Raw genomic sequence first — 16,971 nt, 5'->3', positions numbered from 1 at the left:
ATGCCATATTTAGAATGTTGAGGTTTTGAAGAGCCTTGAAGAGCCATGCTTTTCAGGGACCATTTGCTACCTGATGTTCTTTCACACTTGCATACCGGTAAAAAAAATATATTTTTCACCTCTTCCCAGAACTCAACCTCCTCTTTAAAGAGAAGAACACTGCTCTTGTTCTTGGAAGGTGTGGACATTTTAAATGCATGAGAAAAGCAGAGAGCTGAATGATTCTTTATTTTTCAATGGAGAAATATAGGCGTGACAAAGGAGAAATTGAACATACACATGTACATGTGCAGAGAAAAAGGATGTCAATTGCTCAGTTTTTTTCTGTTGTACTAGTACAAGATAAAGATGACCACCCTTTTGAGTCTTGTGGACTGTGCCACACTATGAAGATGCCAATAAAAGCAGGAATTTGATTTTTGCTTAGAAAACCTCCCAGAAGAAACATGAAATACATGTACATGTATATCGTAAATGTACTTGTGCATAAAGAGATGATTTCAAATGGATTCTGAATGCTCAATATCTACTTTGGTGTGAGAGTTGATAAAAGCATACTACATTTATCCTTGATGGGTCTGACAATGCCAATTGCACGAGAGCAGCAGAGAGTTGATTACTGTTTCAATATTTATTAGTAAAACAAAATTCGTACTGAATTATACAATTGTATCAACCTAGTATCAATGTAAGTTAGAGAGAGAAAGGGGGGGGGCAACAGACCAGAAATAATGGAATTATAGATGGGAAGACAAAAGTACACTGCAACATGATTTGTTTGAAAAAACAGTGCAAAATATGTATAGAGTCCAACATTCTGAAACTGATTTAATGATGTTCCTTATGAAGAGGCTGTCTGCAAGTTCCATGGTTATATTTATAATAGCTATCATTTGATATTTTGAAAAGATAACAATTTAAAGTTATAATTTGCTAATGCCATTAACCTGCTAAGTTCCTGTTAGGCAATCTTTGGGGCAACGAACGAAATTGAACCACAGTGTACAGTGTACATGTACATGTAAGTTCATTTGTAGGGTCCATTTTTAATGAAAAGTTGGGGTGGTATTTTGCAAACCAAGTAATTGTCCAGGTTGCTGAGTAACCAATTGAAATGGAAATTTGAATGACAGGACTGATATTACATACCGGTACATGTACATGACATACACGTATATGTCTCCAGTTGACATATTCCATATTTTTAGGTTCAGTTTTGTTTCTTCTCATTACTTACACTGTACTGTACACTGTACATGTAGGTACATGGAAGCAAACATGATCCAAACATTACTGTTAACATAAATGTAATCTTTGTAAGTGTTTACTTGATTTTATTAAAAGCTGACAAAAATTAGAAGCTTTAATTCTGATCTGCATGTCAAGTGTACTTTTAGATGAGTTTGAGTACTGTTAAATACCGGAAAAGATGCATCTTCACTCCTCAAAATATACCAGGAAATATCACTCCTACATGTATGTGACATAGATCGATTCACTGCATTATATCGCAAAGGAGGCTGCAGAATTTAAATACGACTTGTAGTTTGGTGTGCGCGCTTAATTTGACTCGATATTGGCCTATTGTGGCTCATTTGACAAGCATACTAATTATGGCTGCATTTTATCTCTGCATTAATACACACAACAAACGTACCCTGGGCAGCTCTGCTCAGCTCAACTCTGGCTGGCTGGCTGGCTGGCTCTCACAGGTAGCCTCAATAGACTTTACATGTGGTTTATTAAACTGTCATCGCAAAGCCAGATACCAGACGATGCCAAAGCTGCCAATGCTGGCTATTAGTGACAAGAATTACAAAGACCCACTTCTCTCCTCTTCCCCTCTCTCTTTCTCTTTCATCGCTGCTCTACCACAATGAAGCACCGCCTCATGTGGTCTAGGTTGATGACAGACCAAGTGATCGCACACGGCAGCTATAAAAAGACTTGGTAGTAGCGAGGGCTATAAATAGACCTGATATTTATGGAAGGGAGATATTTGTAGCTGCCCAGTAAGAGGAGATGCTCGGGAGATTTGACTAGCGTTGGCTGCAGCAGTGGCAGCAGCGCAGCCAACGCAGTTAGCAATAGAACACTGTGCAAACTAAGCCACACCATACACACACTCACACACACCCACTGTCACCCACACATACTCTCCTTTTCTTACTCTCTTGCACATAATGCATATTGTGGGCTACATGAAACCCAGGCTTCCATCAGTATTTGTTTTCTAGATTATCATCCACCCCCTCTCACACACCAACTAAAGGTTGTATTGCTCATTTTCTATAATGCTACTACCTTTGCTTATTTACTTTACGGCTTCCTTATGAAATCTGTGTCTGGCTTCATTTTCATTGAATGTCATCTTCAATTTTATAGCTATTTATGATTATCTAGGTAATTTAATCATGATTTATTTTTCTGCCAAAATGAAAGAATACAGATGCCTGTATAATTAATAAGAGAGGAGTTAAAGCTTGGGAGAATATCATGATTAATATCCACGGGATTATTACATTTTAAAAGGAAATCAGAGGTAGATGTCAAACTATATTGCAAGACTGGTGATGTGCATGTACATGAAGTTGATTTATTCTTGGCACTTCATTTACAGATCTTTTCATTTTCGTTTAAACCTTTAAGGTATATAAACATACACATGTACATGTTCAATTATATTTATGAGGATTTATGACTCCATGTGCATACAGTACGGTATAGCTGTTCAAAACGAAGTTCATTATCACAGGTTTAAGATGATTTGATTATAAAAAATGGTTCAAAATATATTTGCATGTACATGTACATGTAGCTGCTGTTTGTTGATGTCCGTCAATTTTCATGGATGTAATTTTATTCTGACTCCTTCTAGTGATATTAGGGCTGTTTTGTGTTTTTTTTTCCTTCTAAAAGATACACACTTATCCAGTGCATCATAGGTCATACTTCAACGTAAATATTTGGTACACTGGGCATAAGTTTACATATCAACTTTTATCTCATTATGAAAATACTTTGCTGTATACTTTTGGTATTGAGTATTTCGAATAGTGCGCAATCCTACATGTACATGTAGTTTGAAGAATGTACAGTACATGTAGGCCTACATTGATTTGATTCAATAACTTTCATTTACCATTTTTGTTCTGCTTCTGTGTCACTTTTCAATCTATTATTTGTTTCATTCCATGTGTGATATCCATAAGCTCTATCAATTTGTTATTCATGGAGAGAGGGGGAGGGGGCTGGGTACAAACTGTAAGTCTCATAATATTTTCGAAAATTTACTTAGTATGATTTTATTTCTTTTAGTGATTTTTCTTTTTTCTTCTTTCTTCTTCAAATATTGTTAAAAATTTTAATTTGTTCTTATTTGCTTGTCAATGATATTGTGTCATAAAAGTAGACTGTTTTGACTGATTGTTAATTTTTAATGAGGAGTACATACCAGTAGATAAAAAAAAAAAAGAAGAGGTAAAGCAACCCTGTTATCTATTAAAATGTAAATTAAGAAAGCACCCTTTTTCGCCCTCATCAGATGGAACATATGTGGACATACATGTAGACAAATTAGATTTAGTTGATACAATTACATTTGTAGAAGAATGTCAGAATTGTTTGTATACAAAAAATGTATTGTGCTTTGTTACAAAATAAATAAAAAGTGTCATGTGCAAAGACACAAAAAACAAAAACCAAGTGAAATACATATACGGTAGTGAAACAGACCCCCAAAATGATAACATGTATGTTAAGTTCAAGAATTGCTGTAGCATCAAAAAGAAATTTCCTAAAATTATTAATACTCAGGAATGTAGACAAATTTGGTCAGAAAGGAGAGCTGTGACAAGATAGCTGTTTGGGAAATCTCACTCTGATATCAATTAACAAATTATCAAAAAGAGCTCCAATTTATATTTTAAGAAAGAAGAAATTTTACACGCAAGTATTCAGAAAGAATTATGTGAGAAGGACAGTTGAAAAAATGCAGGTCTTTTTTTTTGTTGAATTCATTATGCCAGTTTTTAATGATTTGAAAAAGAATAGTAGGTTTTAAAAAAGGAATTGTTGTTATAAATTTATTGTCTGTTTGGAATCTTTGGAGCCGGAAGGATGTTTAATCACATATTTTAACACAAAGTTAAGGTCCTTCTGACTCCAAACAGGTAATATTTCAAAGGTGTTGGTTCGTATCCCACCGCTGCCACCACCGTGTAGTGATTTCAATCATACATGTTAGAAATGTGTATTACTAATTAATGGTTATTATTATTATTATGATTATCATTATGATTATCATTATTCTATTATTTATCTTATTCAATATTAGTGTTAAATGTTATTACTATTAAAATATTAATCTTTTTTGTAACATGATTTTTACCACCAAAAATTTAATTGCCCTGGCTTTATTTTTTGTCTTTTGAATTGAATTTGAAATATGAGAGAATTTCATGAGCAATCATTGCTGCCACGATGGTCTTTCAACTCTCAAATTCCTTCTGTGACCTCAACACTCCAACACTACTGTTTTGCTTAAAACTTTTGATTATATTTTCTGAATTTGTAAAGCTTGATATTGTTAAAAAACAATAAAAGCACTTACGGTAATACCATTTTCAATGTAAACAAAGAAAGAATTTGTCCATGTTTCTTATTTTTTAAAGTAAGATTATTTTCTGTACAGTATGTTAACCTTCCCTCCCTAGTTTTCATTCTTACATATTCACTGCTCGATCTTATTTCTTTTATGAATTTTCATGAAAACATCTACATTTTACAAGTAATTCAATACATTTATATACATTTACATGTAACTATCATATTGGTTATGAACATTATGCAGAAATCCCAGAACAATTAAAGTGTAAGTCTCTTTTCCCCCCTAACATCCAATTTTGCTATCAATTATTACTGACTACATGTCCTATACGGTAAGTATGTTTCAATGCAAACCTGTGTTTTGTCTCTGTTTCATCTCGCTAGATAATATCATCTTTATCTGAAAACCCTTACATGTGTATTTATTTCTTCAATCTCCTTTCTATCTTAATTACCAAAACATGTATGCACTCTGAGGTGTTTTTTTCTACCTCTGTCTCACCTTATTACATTCAGCATCTTGATGTACACACTACATGTATGTATCTTTATTTTTTATTTTTTCCTTGTGATGAGGCGCAAGCGACCCACACAAAAATCAATGCACGCTGTACGTTATGTAAATAGATGCGGGCAACCCTTGGTGTCTTGTTGGAAGGTTGCATTATTTAGCAAATGCCAAGGAGTAGTATAGTGGTCACATAGCAAATAGAGTACACACACTCCCTTCTCGCAGACACCCACACACACACACACACACACACATGCATTGAAATGCATGCATTGTAAGCACACATACACAAACACACACACACACACACACTCTCTCTAACTACATGTACATGCACAGGGTATGGGAGATAGAGATGGAGAGATGGAGAGAGGAGGAGAGAAAGAGCTCACATACACTGGAGACTGCATGGAGGTACAGCTAACACACAATCATATACAACATCATGCTGGATCTATGCCATGGAGTTACATACATACATACATACCCACAACGTTGAGCTAATCTCCCTCTCTCTTTCTCTCTCTGTCACCTTTCTCCATCTCTGCCTGCCTGTATATTGCTCAAAGAGACATGCATTGAAACACACATGCTAAGTAGCTAAGCATACAAATATCTAGAGTGCACACAGTTGCACAGAGAGGGCAAGAAAGAGAGAGAGAGAGAGAGAGAGAGAGAGAGAGAGAGAGAGAGAGAGAGAGAGAGAGAGAAGGAAGGAGCTGTACACAAGACACATAAAGGATAAAAAGAGAGTTGTAAGGAGAGGGAGAGAGATAAAGAAAGAAACAGGGAAAGAATTGGGAAAGAATTTGGAAAGAACCTGAAAGTGGATATTGATAGAGACACAAAGAATTTAAAAAATAGAAAGTGAATGTGTGTTTGTGTGTGGGTAAATGAGAGAGTGGGGGGGGGGGGGGGGAGTAAGAGTGCATGCTAAATGATGATTATAATTTTCTATGTGAATTGGTTATTGCTTAGCTGTGTTTTGAAAAAATCCTGAGAGCTTACTCTCCAGAATGTATTGTTATGAAAATACACCCTTCAAAAATATTTGGACCTAGAAATTGCTATACTGGTTTTAGACAGAGAGCAAAATGTACATGAACACCCACACACTAGATGTCATGAAAACTGTTATGAAATTGATATCCATCATGGTTATGTGATCAATTGTGTACTAACAAAATTGAATAAGGATAGAGCAAATAACGGTATTTATTAATAGGAAATTGACTATATATGCCAATTGTATTTGCGGTGTTTTGTTTGAGCCAATTTGAGCTAAAGAGAGACACAGAGTGATTTGGAAGGTGTTTATAATGCAATTAATAATAATGATAATGGTGTAATGATGGCGATGGTGAAGGTGATGATGCTAATTATGATGATGGTGATGGTAATGCTAATTAAGATGATGATGATGATGATGATGATGATAATGTTTTGTTTACCAAGGGTAGCTAGCCTTGTCAGAAATAATAGATTTCCCTGAGGGCATTGCTATCATATTATTACCCCAGCTTTAGCAGATCTACCACAAAGACACTTAAGCATTCAAGGAATATCTTACAATCAGGCACCCATTTGCTTCATGAACACCTGGATGGAGAGTGGCAAATGTAGATTAATTTCTTGCCGAAGAACATTAGTGCAACGGCGGGACTTAAACTGCAAAGCATTTGCTTCACAGTCCAATGACATACATCAGCAAGTCCACAACACATTTACATTGTATATTTTCAAATTCTAATAAAATCCTCTTTCTACACTGAACTTAACATCACACCTACATGTAACCCCACAATTTTTAATAAAATAAAGTCGGTGTCTTCCCAAGAAGACTGCTAAGTCAAGCTAGAGTTTGCTCCCGGCAAATCCTCAAACCTCAATGGCCCTTATCAGGGCCAGCAATTACTCACGACAAAATTGTTCTATTTATGAATCCCCTTTGCAGTTTGAGCCCTGCCATGGCACTCAAATTCTTTTGCAAGAAATTAATCTACATTTGCCACCCTCCACACAGGTGAACAATTGTACATGAAGTACATGTACATGGGTACCTGATTGTAAGATAATGCTTGAATGTCTTTGTAAAATAAAGCCAGGAGCAGATTTTCCCCGGGCAAATGTTGGGTCAGTGTATACAATGTTCATATCTACCACAGATGTACATATCAACATTTTAGATTTGCTTTCTTTTCTTTACTGGCTGTTTCATAAGTTATAAAGACCCCCAAAAAATTCCCCATAAATGGAAATTCAAAGGTAATTTTAGATGTTGTTAGGTAAAATTTCCTGGTGTCCCACTGTTCTGACATAAATGTATTGTAGAGGTAGGCTTATTTTCTGTCAAGACACCTGCTGGGTACTTGTACTATGATACTTGTAGTTTAGCATACTTTTAAGAGCCCTTGATATAAACATTTATGAACATATACATCTACATGTACATGTATGCACTTGGTTGAGATTGTTTTTTAAATACTTAAGAACCTCTTGTTTAGTTAATTATAACTAGAAATGTTATTGATTAATGTCTGATCTGCAAGGTCATTTGTTCATGGCAATCAAGGTTTAAGCATTGTCCTGTCTCCTACAAGTCCCACTCTCTTTTACTACTTTAAAATATATTTAAAAAAAACCATTTACACATCTTGGCCCCGTCATACAAAGAGTTGATATCAATCGCCACTTATTTGCGATTTATATCAATCGCAAGATTCGCAACTACATGTACATGTATGTACATAAGAGATAGGAGACTGCAAACTTGCAATTGATTGGAGGACTTGCGATTGATTTGAATCAATTGTAACTCTTTGTAAGACGGGGCCCAGACCTACAAAATGTATGCGTCAGATTGTAGAGACAGATTTTCTATATGGAGCATGTTTGTGCCATATCCGAAAGGTTAACTGCCTGTAACTGACCATCTGTACCTAAAATCTTTCATGAAAGTGAGGTGTCAGTGAACTGCTCTATTTATAATAGTAATGGTAATAATTTTATTGAAAATTCATTTGCTGCCAGGTGGCTGAATTGCACAATTTTGTATAGTGCGTAAAAACATAAATAATTATACAAATATAATGAACTACACAGTACAGTAAAATTATCCAGCAAATCGTATTATGAGATAACACACAGTGAAGTGATTAATTTTCTTAATATTGTTATACTCTAATGTCAGATACCGTAAATCTCCGTGTATAAGGCGCACCTGTGTATAAGGCGAACCCCTATTTTTTGGGGGGGGGGGGGAAAAAAAAAAAAAAAAAAAAAAAAAAAAATCGTTTTTTGTTTTGTTGTTTTGTTGCCGAAAACCCACGCGGGGAAGGACCTTCATTTTACATCGAGGTGCAGTTGAAGTTGTGAACTTGTCACAAATAATAGTAACAACAGTCTAAGGCTTCATGATACCAAGTGTCCCACACCAGCCTCATCACATCACCTAGCAGAAGCACTGTGTTCTATGCCAAACATCAATAATCATGCATGATATGAATAGCATCCTCTAAATTTCTGACAATGGAGTACCTAGGATAGAACCTTGTGGTACACCATTTGTTATAGAAAAAATACTGAGCTAGGAGACATTGCCAGGCATAGCGCCATAAATTGAAACAAAAAAAAACAAAAAAACAAAAACTTTTTTTTTCTGTACCTGTGTATAAGACGCACCCCCGACTTTCAAATTTTTTCGGCAGCAAAAAAGTGTGCCTTATACACAGAGATTTACGGGGTACGCTGTATGAAATATTACTGTCATAAATGCTTCTCATGTACATGTATCACAAGTTGTAGCATATTGCCTACTGAAAAGTTTGCTAAACGTACATGTTTCTGAATATTTCTGTACATATTTTTACAATAATTGTGATACATTAACAATATTCCATGAAGATAGTGAACTACAGTAGCAGTTATATCACTTGTTCTAAAAGTTCACAAGTTATGATCTCCTTTCTTAATGATTTTATGTTAAGACAAGTTTACATGTAACCACATTTCTTTTTTAGAATGGCACTTTGCAGAGAAAATCCATACTTCAGCGTTAGATGAATCGGTTGAAAGCAAAAATATCAGGGAGTATTTTTTAAGAAATCGGACAAGCAATGAAAATTGATGATTATTAAATGAAATCATGAGCAGGCTTTATAGGAACTTGTTTAAGTTACCATGTGTTTTGTAACTTTTGTTAGTATGGGTTCATTACTTCATATCCCACTGCTGCCACTAGCTTCTGGCACCTAGAAACATAGTATTAGGAGATTAATGTGTTTTATTGTTATTATTGTTTTTAATATTAGTAGTAGTTTTATTACAAGTAGTAATATAATAACTACTCTTTACTTAAAATATGACTATTACTAATACTCCTACTTCTAATGTTATTACTATTACATGTACATGTACAATTTACTATTTATTTTATTTTAGAAAATAATTAAACTGTGACATTAGGGACTTTTAGATTTGCACGACGGCATAGTGGACTGCTACGTGTGACGTCCTTTTAAGGCACTGTCAGTGCCTTAAAAAGACATCACACGTGACTGCCTGTGCCTTAAAAGGACGTCGCACGTAGCAATCCATGCAAATCTAAAAGTCCCTATTACTGCCTTGTTACAGTTCCTTGCTTACAGACCATTTTCAAAAAAACAAAACAAACAAACAAACAAACTTATTCATGTTTACCTAGTGATGAGGTATTGGTGTATTACATTCACTTACATGTATTATATCTTTTTGTATCACGGTTGTGAGAATTATGCAAGGTGCCTACATGTACATTTGTAATTGCTAGGTTGGAGAATATTATAACTTTTTATTTTCACTATTGAAATACAATTATACTGTACAGTGTATGTAACACTCAAATGAAATAATTGTAACAAAACATTAAAAAAAAAACACCCATGCACTAAATTTGATTACGTTATAAAAATGGCCTTTTGACCTTTGCCCAGGACTGTTATCAAAGTTTATGATGAATAGGAAGTTGTTACATGTCAGTTAATATAAACAATATACTTCTCAGTCATGAATTGAATGAAGTGATATTGATTAGTGTAGGAACAAATGAGTGAGTTGTCTCATTTGTATGTTATGTCATAGTGATCAGAGGGACATTACCAATTCCATGTTTGAAGTGCCCATTGGGATATTGGCGGTTCAAGCCCCGCCGCGGCACTAATGTTCTTTGGCAAGATATTAATCTACATTTGCCACATTCGACCCAGGTGAGGTACATGTAAATGGGTACCTGGTAGATTATTCCTTGAAATGCACTGAGCGTTGATTACGGCTGCCAGAGCTAAAGCTAGGGTAATAATTTCCAAAGCTCTTTGGAAGCGCATAGAGACGTTGTATATATGCGCTATACAAGAACCAAATATTATTATTATTAGTCTCAGGTTTTGCAAATAGGTAAACCTACACATGTAATTTGTAAATTTGTTGTAAGTTGTAAATCCAGATTCAAACAACATTTCCAACGATCTCTGTTTCTTTCACACCAAGCAACTTGATAAATATTGAGGATAGATACATTGTAGATGGCTCTTTACCTGGTGTTAGACACACATGTATCGTTTACTTAGAGGCTAGTAGTTAGAGCCAGAAGTATGTTAACTCTGCATGTAAAGTGTTATTAATTAATGCCCTTCTGGCTCTCGACATTACCAAGACGTCGGTACAGTAGTAAAGCAGATGCTGACATTGCAAGCTTACAGTATGTAAAATGTGTCCTCATCTCATTTACCCAATTATGGAAATTTGTGTCACAATTACATATTAGCCAAACCGACCTACGTCACACGATGTGGAAAGCATTAGTTCAGAATTCTGTGTCTTTTGACTTCCCCTCAGCAAGTACTGTTATCTATAGACATGTACACTACCCGGCAATTAACCATTTGTACATATCATTAACGATGATTGCCAAATTAAGGGATTCAAAATCCACCTCTTGTTCGGGGGTGCGTGTTCATTGCATGCATGGCACATGAACAGGCTTATGAAGCCTTTGGGTTTTGTGCATGCAAGCGAAAAAGATGATTTAGTAATTAGGGCCAACATTTCCACATGTCTTATCTACATGTACAGTCAACATTGAGATAATTTTTAAGGTTTGTTCTTACTTCTACTGTAAGTGCTATGGCAATATCAGAAAAGTAGTTATGTACACTATTACATGTATACACTACATGTAGGTGTATTTGTATTCCTCTAATAAACAAAATATTGGTTGATGATTAATTCTTTTGAAGTAATATTTTACATTCCTACCATATTCATATACATGTACATGTACATGATGTACATGTAGCTTATGTAGTACACATGTACATTGTACAATGTAGGGTGGTGTAAATTTAGCATTGTTCTCAATTTATGGGGGGGGGGGTGTAGTAAGAGTAGAGGAAGGATGTAATGACGTTTAGACAGGCTTTACTACATGTACATACATACATGTGATTGCCCTATGACATGTTTCCCAGGATATGATTGTGTAAGAAAGAAAATGGTGAAAACAAAAACATTGAGTTCATCCCTGAATGCTGTGGAGCCATAAATAGCATCACAATTTATGCCAGTACCCTTTACTTTTGACTACGGTAGATAAACTGTGATGTGTGATGTAAGTGACGACTGCCTTTTGTGAATTGTTGCAAGTGTGACTCCCTTTCCTTGCTTTAAAAAAAAAGAAAAATCTTTATATTTTTTCTGCTTTGTCATGCTCATATTTGTGTGTGAGAGGTCAGTGTCATTGTACATGTACTGCTGTAAGCAGTTTGTATTCCAATTCTGTGCTCAGTTTTACAATGCAGAATGCAACATCATTTGTAGAAGCATTTTGTGAGAAAGGTTTGGGAAAGGTTGCTGCCCCACCTGTCTATATTTCTTTTCTCCTTACACAAACACACAGAGAAAAATATGATGTTTCATGTTTGATAAATTGATCTTGCATTTACTTTGATTTGAACATCTGCTGAACGTAGATAAAGATATACAAAAAATTCAATATCAAATAGATCCATATTTTTGTGATAAATTTGTTACAAACCTTGCCCTAGCCTGTCCCTCGCTCAACTTTACATTTTCTAATCAACTGATCGAATATGGACTATTTTAAATGACCTATTTTTCATGTACATTGTACATTTCGATTATAAATGCTCTAAGTTTTATCATATTTTCAAGACCCTTCAACATTATCTACACTGCAAATTACTGTTGAATAAGTCCACTCTCCTAGGTTTCGATGAGTGCCTTGAAAGACGGACCAAGCATTTTTGACCAGCCACCGAGAGCGATAGATAGATGTGTATTCTCATATGAAATGAACAGAGACAGGAGGAATGCAGGGGAAACAAGCCGAGCATGATACTCATTTGACCAATTTAGTCGTTGAAAGGGGGCTGACTTACTTCTCCCCCAACTAACTAGCTAGCCAGTAGGCCGCTAGCCAGCCATTCCAATTAAGAAAGGCATACATGTACATGTAGAAGAGAGCTGTTCATACACAGACTAGTGAAGGTCTGGTCACTGATAACTGCGAGGATAGTGGTAAAGTTATATACCGGGTATATACGTATATGTAACTATGAAAGCAGTCTATGCAGAAACCAAAAAGAGTAGATGAATCCAAAAATGTTGTTGCTAAATCAGTGACCAACAATGATAGCTAATTTTGTTCTACATACACTTAGTTATTGTTATTGTTATCATTATCATCATTATTTGGTACTACATGTACATGTATATGACCAGTTTTTGATGATGTTCAAAAATTTTAATTTTGAACTGATCAGTTTCTCACTTTTACGTGTGTGAACTAAAAAATCTGTCCATGTCCATGTATGGAGAGAGATTCTAATACAAATCTTTTTTTTTGTGCATATGAGGTGAATAAAAGACAAACACAAATCCAGCAAATATAAATGTTTTAAATGGCTATCAGAATCTCATGACTTTTTGTGTGAATTCTACCTACTGTATGAATCTTGATTTGACATGAGATTCAGATCTCACTCTTAAGTACATTTTGAGTAAATAACAGGGATTACTTGTTGTACGCTCTATGTTAAAATAGAGATCAACATGTGCTCCATGTTATCAAAAGGTAAATGGGAGTGAGATAAGAAATCTTGTAATACAAGATTTCTTATCTCACCGCCATTGATAGCCATTCCAAACATTTATATTTGCTGGGTACCGGTATTTACAAGTTGTATCCCCTGTGTGAAAGGGCCCAAAAGAATTGGAATTGGAATCGTGATTCAAATCATACTTTTTCTTGTGTGTGAATAAGCCTAGTGTTGTCCCCATTAGGGTCAAGTATTGTTCGACCAGTGCAGTTCATACGACTTAATTATTCTACCAGCGAAAGTCAATCACTCTGCAGGTATTTCAGCTGTGTACATGTGGGTGATAACTAGATAATGAGGCTACAGTAGTTCTATTGCAAATGATGGAACCATTTGGATATTATGGAATGCAGATTGAGGATACAAAGTGTTTGTTATTGTTTATATTTGATTTTGAAAGGGATTTTGTTTCCCTTCTACATGTAAGACTATTTGTTGTTTATTTTAATAGTATTAGGGGACACATATGAGAAATATTTTGGGAAAAAGCTGCTAGAAAATCATTATTTGTACATTTGTACATTTGTAGATGTGTTGTTGTCAAGTGGTATAAACACTGCATTGATTTAACTCCCCAAAATTACTCTGCAATTATCAAGTGGAATAACCTATACTGGTATTTCAGACATAAGGGGAAACTTTTTTTTGTTGTAAATACAGATGATTTTTTCTTCTTTACAGACATATATGTGTACCCATGTTTACTATTGTTTACACTCTGTTTCCTATTTTTTTCTTTACCTCTTTTCTTGTAGGATCCTGTTCCACATACATGGTCAGATCCAGGGCACTTCAGGAAGAAGTTCTGCAATGTTTGTAGGAGGAGATTAGATGATGCCTTGTCACTACACTGTGAAGGTAAGCTCAAAGATAGTAAACAAAATAGAAATAATAGGTCCATTTATATAGCTTAGCTTCTTTAAGAAGATACTATTCTGCACTTGATACAAAGTATCATATTATTACCCCGGCATCAGTTGAGCCTCCAATCCCTCCATTAGAAAGCGCTAACTCATTCGAGTAATTTCTTCCTAAAGGGTACCCATTTACTTCACCTGGGCGGAGAGTGGCAAATATACATTAATGTCTTGCCAAAAGACATAATTGCCACGGCGGAACTCAAACCGCGAACCTTGTGATCAACAGTCTGATGACGTATCCGCTAGATAGACCACATCAATTCTACGGCTATCTAGTTCTGGTAGCAAAAAGGCAATTTGAATGAAACTCGTTGGATCATTGTGAGACACCTGCTCCAGCAACTCTAACCCTAACCCTAAAATAATCGAAAAGGCTAAAACCCAATTACAACTGTAACCATAACCCTATACCTTTGACAAAATAAAGCCTGGAACAATCGTCGCAGGAGCAAAATAATGTCTTGTATCAAAAGATACATTTGCTGGATACATTTATATTGATTATCACACTGAAAATCAACTTCCAAAGTGTACTTCGACTGCTACCTTAAAAGTGCAAGGGTGTGCAAATGAAATTGTCTAATAAACTATAACACTACATTTATACTGCCAAATTAAAAGGAGCCAACGAATTTATTTATTATTATAATTAAATTCACAAATTTAATGGGTTGAGGGTTTAGTCTTCTACAGGTTCCAATCTTATATGTGTAACATTGTATATTTCCCACAAATATTGAAATAAAATTTGTTTATATCTCTAATGCTTGTGCTCTGTCTGAATTTGATTACCATTACATGTGTACTAGGTTGAACTTTTAAATTATGATGATTGTGGTGAGATCATAACAAGGGATAATTCATGTAAAAAATTAATAAATATACTGTTATTTTTTAGGTGAATATGATTATACTCAACCTCTTCTTTATTTGGGTATTAACAAATGAGCCAGTTCATGGTTGCAGTCTGAGCATGAGCAGATAAAGGTCATTGCAGAACAAATTTTGAAATACACGGAAACGAAATACTAGATACGTGCTCATGAAAGTTATGTAATCATTATTCATTCATGCACAAGCAGTGCACTCCATGATACACAGGTTGAAGTATTCTTTGAAAAGGGGAAACAACGGCTATTTATATAGCACCTCCATCGCTGTAGGAGTGATTATTTCAAAATGTACAAAGTGGGACCTCTTCATGTTTGGAAGATCTGTGGATATTTGGGGTCATTGCAGTAATGTGCTAACCGTGAACTGGTCTATTCCTTCAAGTTATTTTCAAAAGTTTAAATTTTTCTGTTTTTCATAATTTTTCTTGCCCTTTCAGCCTGTGAATACTATACTCACCTTGGTTGTTTAGATTTTGTTGTGAGCAACTGCATACGCTTCATTGCTTATGATGAAAGTAAAGAACTGGTAAGTCAACAAAATTATCTATCATATAAGATTTTTTTTTTGTAATTTGATTTCCAAATATTTTATATTCTGTTGTTTTGTTGTAAATATTACTTTATACAGAATTGCTTTCTATTGAGGTTTACTTTTGAAGATTTATATTTGAATTGTTTTAGCACTTACCAACATTCTGAGCTGATATATTGCTGAGATTTTATTTTCTATATAAAGCTAAAGAGGCAGAATTCAGTATCAAGTTCTAGTTTTCAGAATGTCTGTTAAACATTGGAAATGAAAAATATGAATTATTATTTACTTATTTATTTCCTTTAAAGATAAAGACCAGTTATGGTTATGCGATTGCATTGTGAAAGAAACGTTGTGGAATCGATCAGAAAAGATTGATCATCTAGCAATTAAATATTGGTGTGTAGTGCAAGGTTCTGGAATCATCAAAATGACAAGAAATTTGGCCCAGTCTTGGTAAAGTTACAAGCACTGTACACAGAAAGATGTATATGGGACTACGCGACACGTGCGCAATATCTATCAGGTCCAAATATCAGAATGGTACTGGTATAGATAGTTTTGGACACAAATACGCCTTCAGAATATTATTCATCTTAACTGCATCTTATGCTTGTTCTCATTTTCTTCCAAAAGAGTAACTTAATTTCATAGTGCTCTTGAATAATTCATTCTATCTACACTTTGGACTAAGATTGTTACCCTTTCTTTCCTGCTGTCTATTACAGGATAAAATCACAGTATATCACCATTGGCGGGAGGGAAATCTTCCGACCAACAGCCGATGTCTTGTATGCAAGAAGTCGTGTGCAACCCATGAGTGTTTGGCTAGTATGAAGTGTGAATGGTGTTGGGCAACGGTAAGTTCCTTTTCGTATTCATTTGATTTCATCACTTTTGTCAAAGCGATAACATTTCAGTGTTTTTTTTGTTACTGATTGATTGATCAGGGAATGGAACCTCAGTGAACATTCTACTTTTCAGTAGTTGGAAAGGTGTTGGGTAACAGTACATTCTTTATTGTTATTAATTTTTTTTTTTTTTTTTTTTTTTTTTTATCACCGGACCATTTAGAAAGGGGAGGGGGATTGTTTGACCTCATTTGCCAATGGGTTAGCTGAACGTTTCCAATATTCAAGCAATTAAACAAAAGAGGTGATTTGATTATCATATTTTATTTGACAATCTTCTCAATATTTTCCATCAGGGTCGTCATTTAAAAAAAAAATTGATAGCCCATAACAATGACAAATATTCCAACAGTATTTTTTTTTTTTTTTAATTTTTTTTAGGGGGGGGGGGGCATACCCCCTTACATGTACATGCACATGTATATCCCCCACCTAAAAATGCC

General features: G+C 34.9%; 1 protein-coding gene across 6 annotated transcripts in view; it reads left to right on the top strand.

The window, feature by feature from the left end:
* LOC105445671 (diacylglycerol kinase theta) overlaps window positions 1-16,971 on the top strand; it is a 68,640-nt gene that overhangs the window by 12,539 nt on the left and 39,130 nt on the right. For all 6 annotated transcript variants that reach the window (XM_030974346.1, XM_030974345.1, XM_030974347.1 and 3 more), the window contains exons 3-5: window positions 14,028-14,130; window positions 15,523-15,611; window positions 16,346-16,477. In XM_030974346.1, the coding sequence (XP_030830206.1) occupies window positions 14,028-14,130; window positions 15,523-15,611; window positions 16,346-16,477 (324 nt within the window). The remainder of the gene's footprint in view (window positions 1-14,027; window positions 14,131-15,522; window positions 15,612-16,345; window positions 16,478-16,971) is intronic.

Source organism: Strongylocentrotus purpuratus, unplaced genomic scaffold, assembly GCF_000002235.5.
Source record: "Strongylocentrotus purpuratus isolate Spur 01 unplaced genomic scaffold, Spur_5.0 spur5_scaffold_7, whole genome shotgun sequence".
NCBI classification, from domain to species: domain Eukaryota; kingdom Metazoa; phylum Echinodermata; class Echinoidea; order Camarodonta; family Strongylocentrotidae; genus Strongylocentrotus; species Strongylocentrotus purpuratus.
Note: the sequence above shows the minus strand (reverse complement) of the source record. Positions and strands in the feature narration are given on the sequence as shown.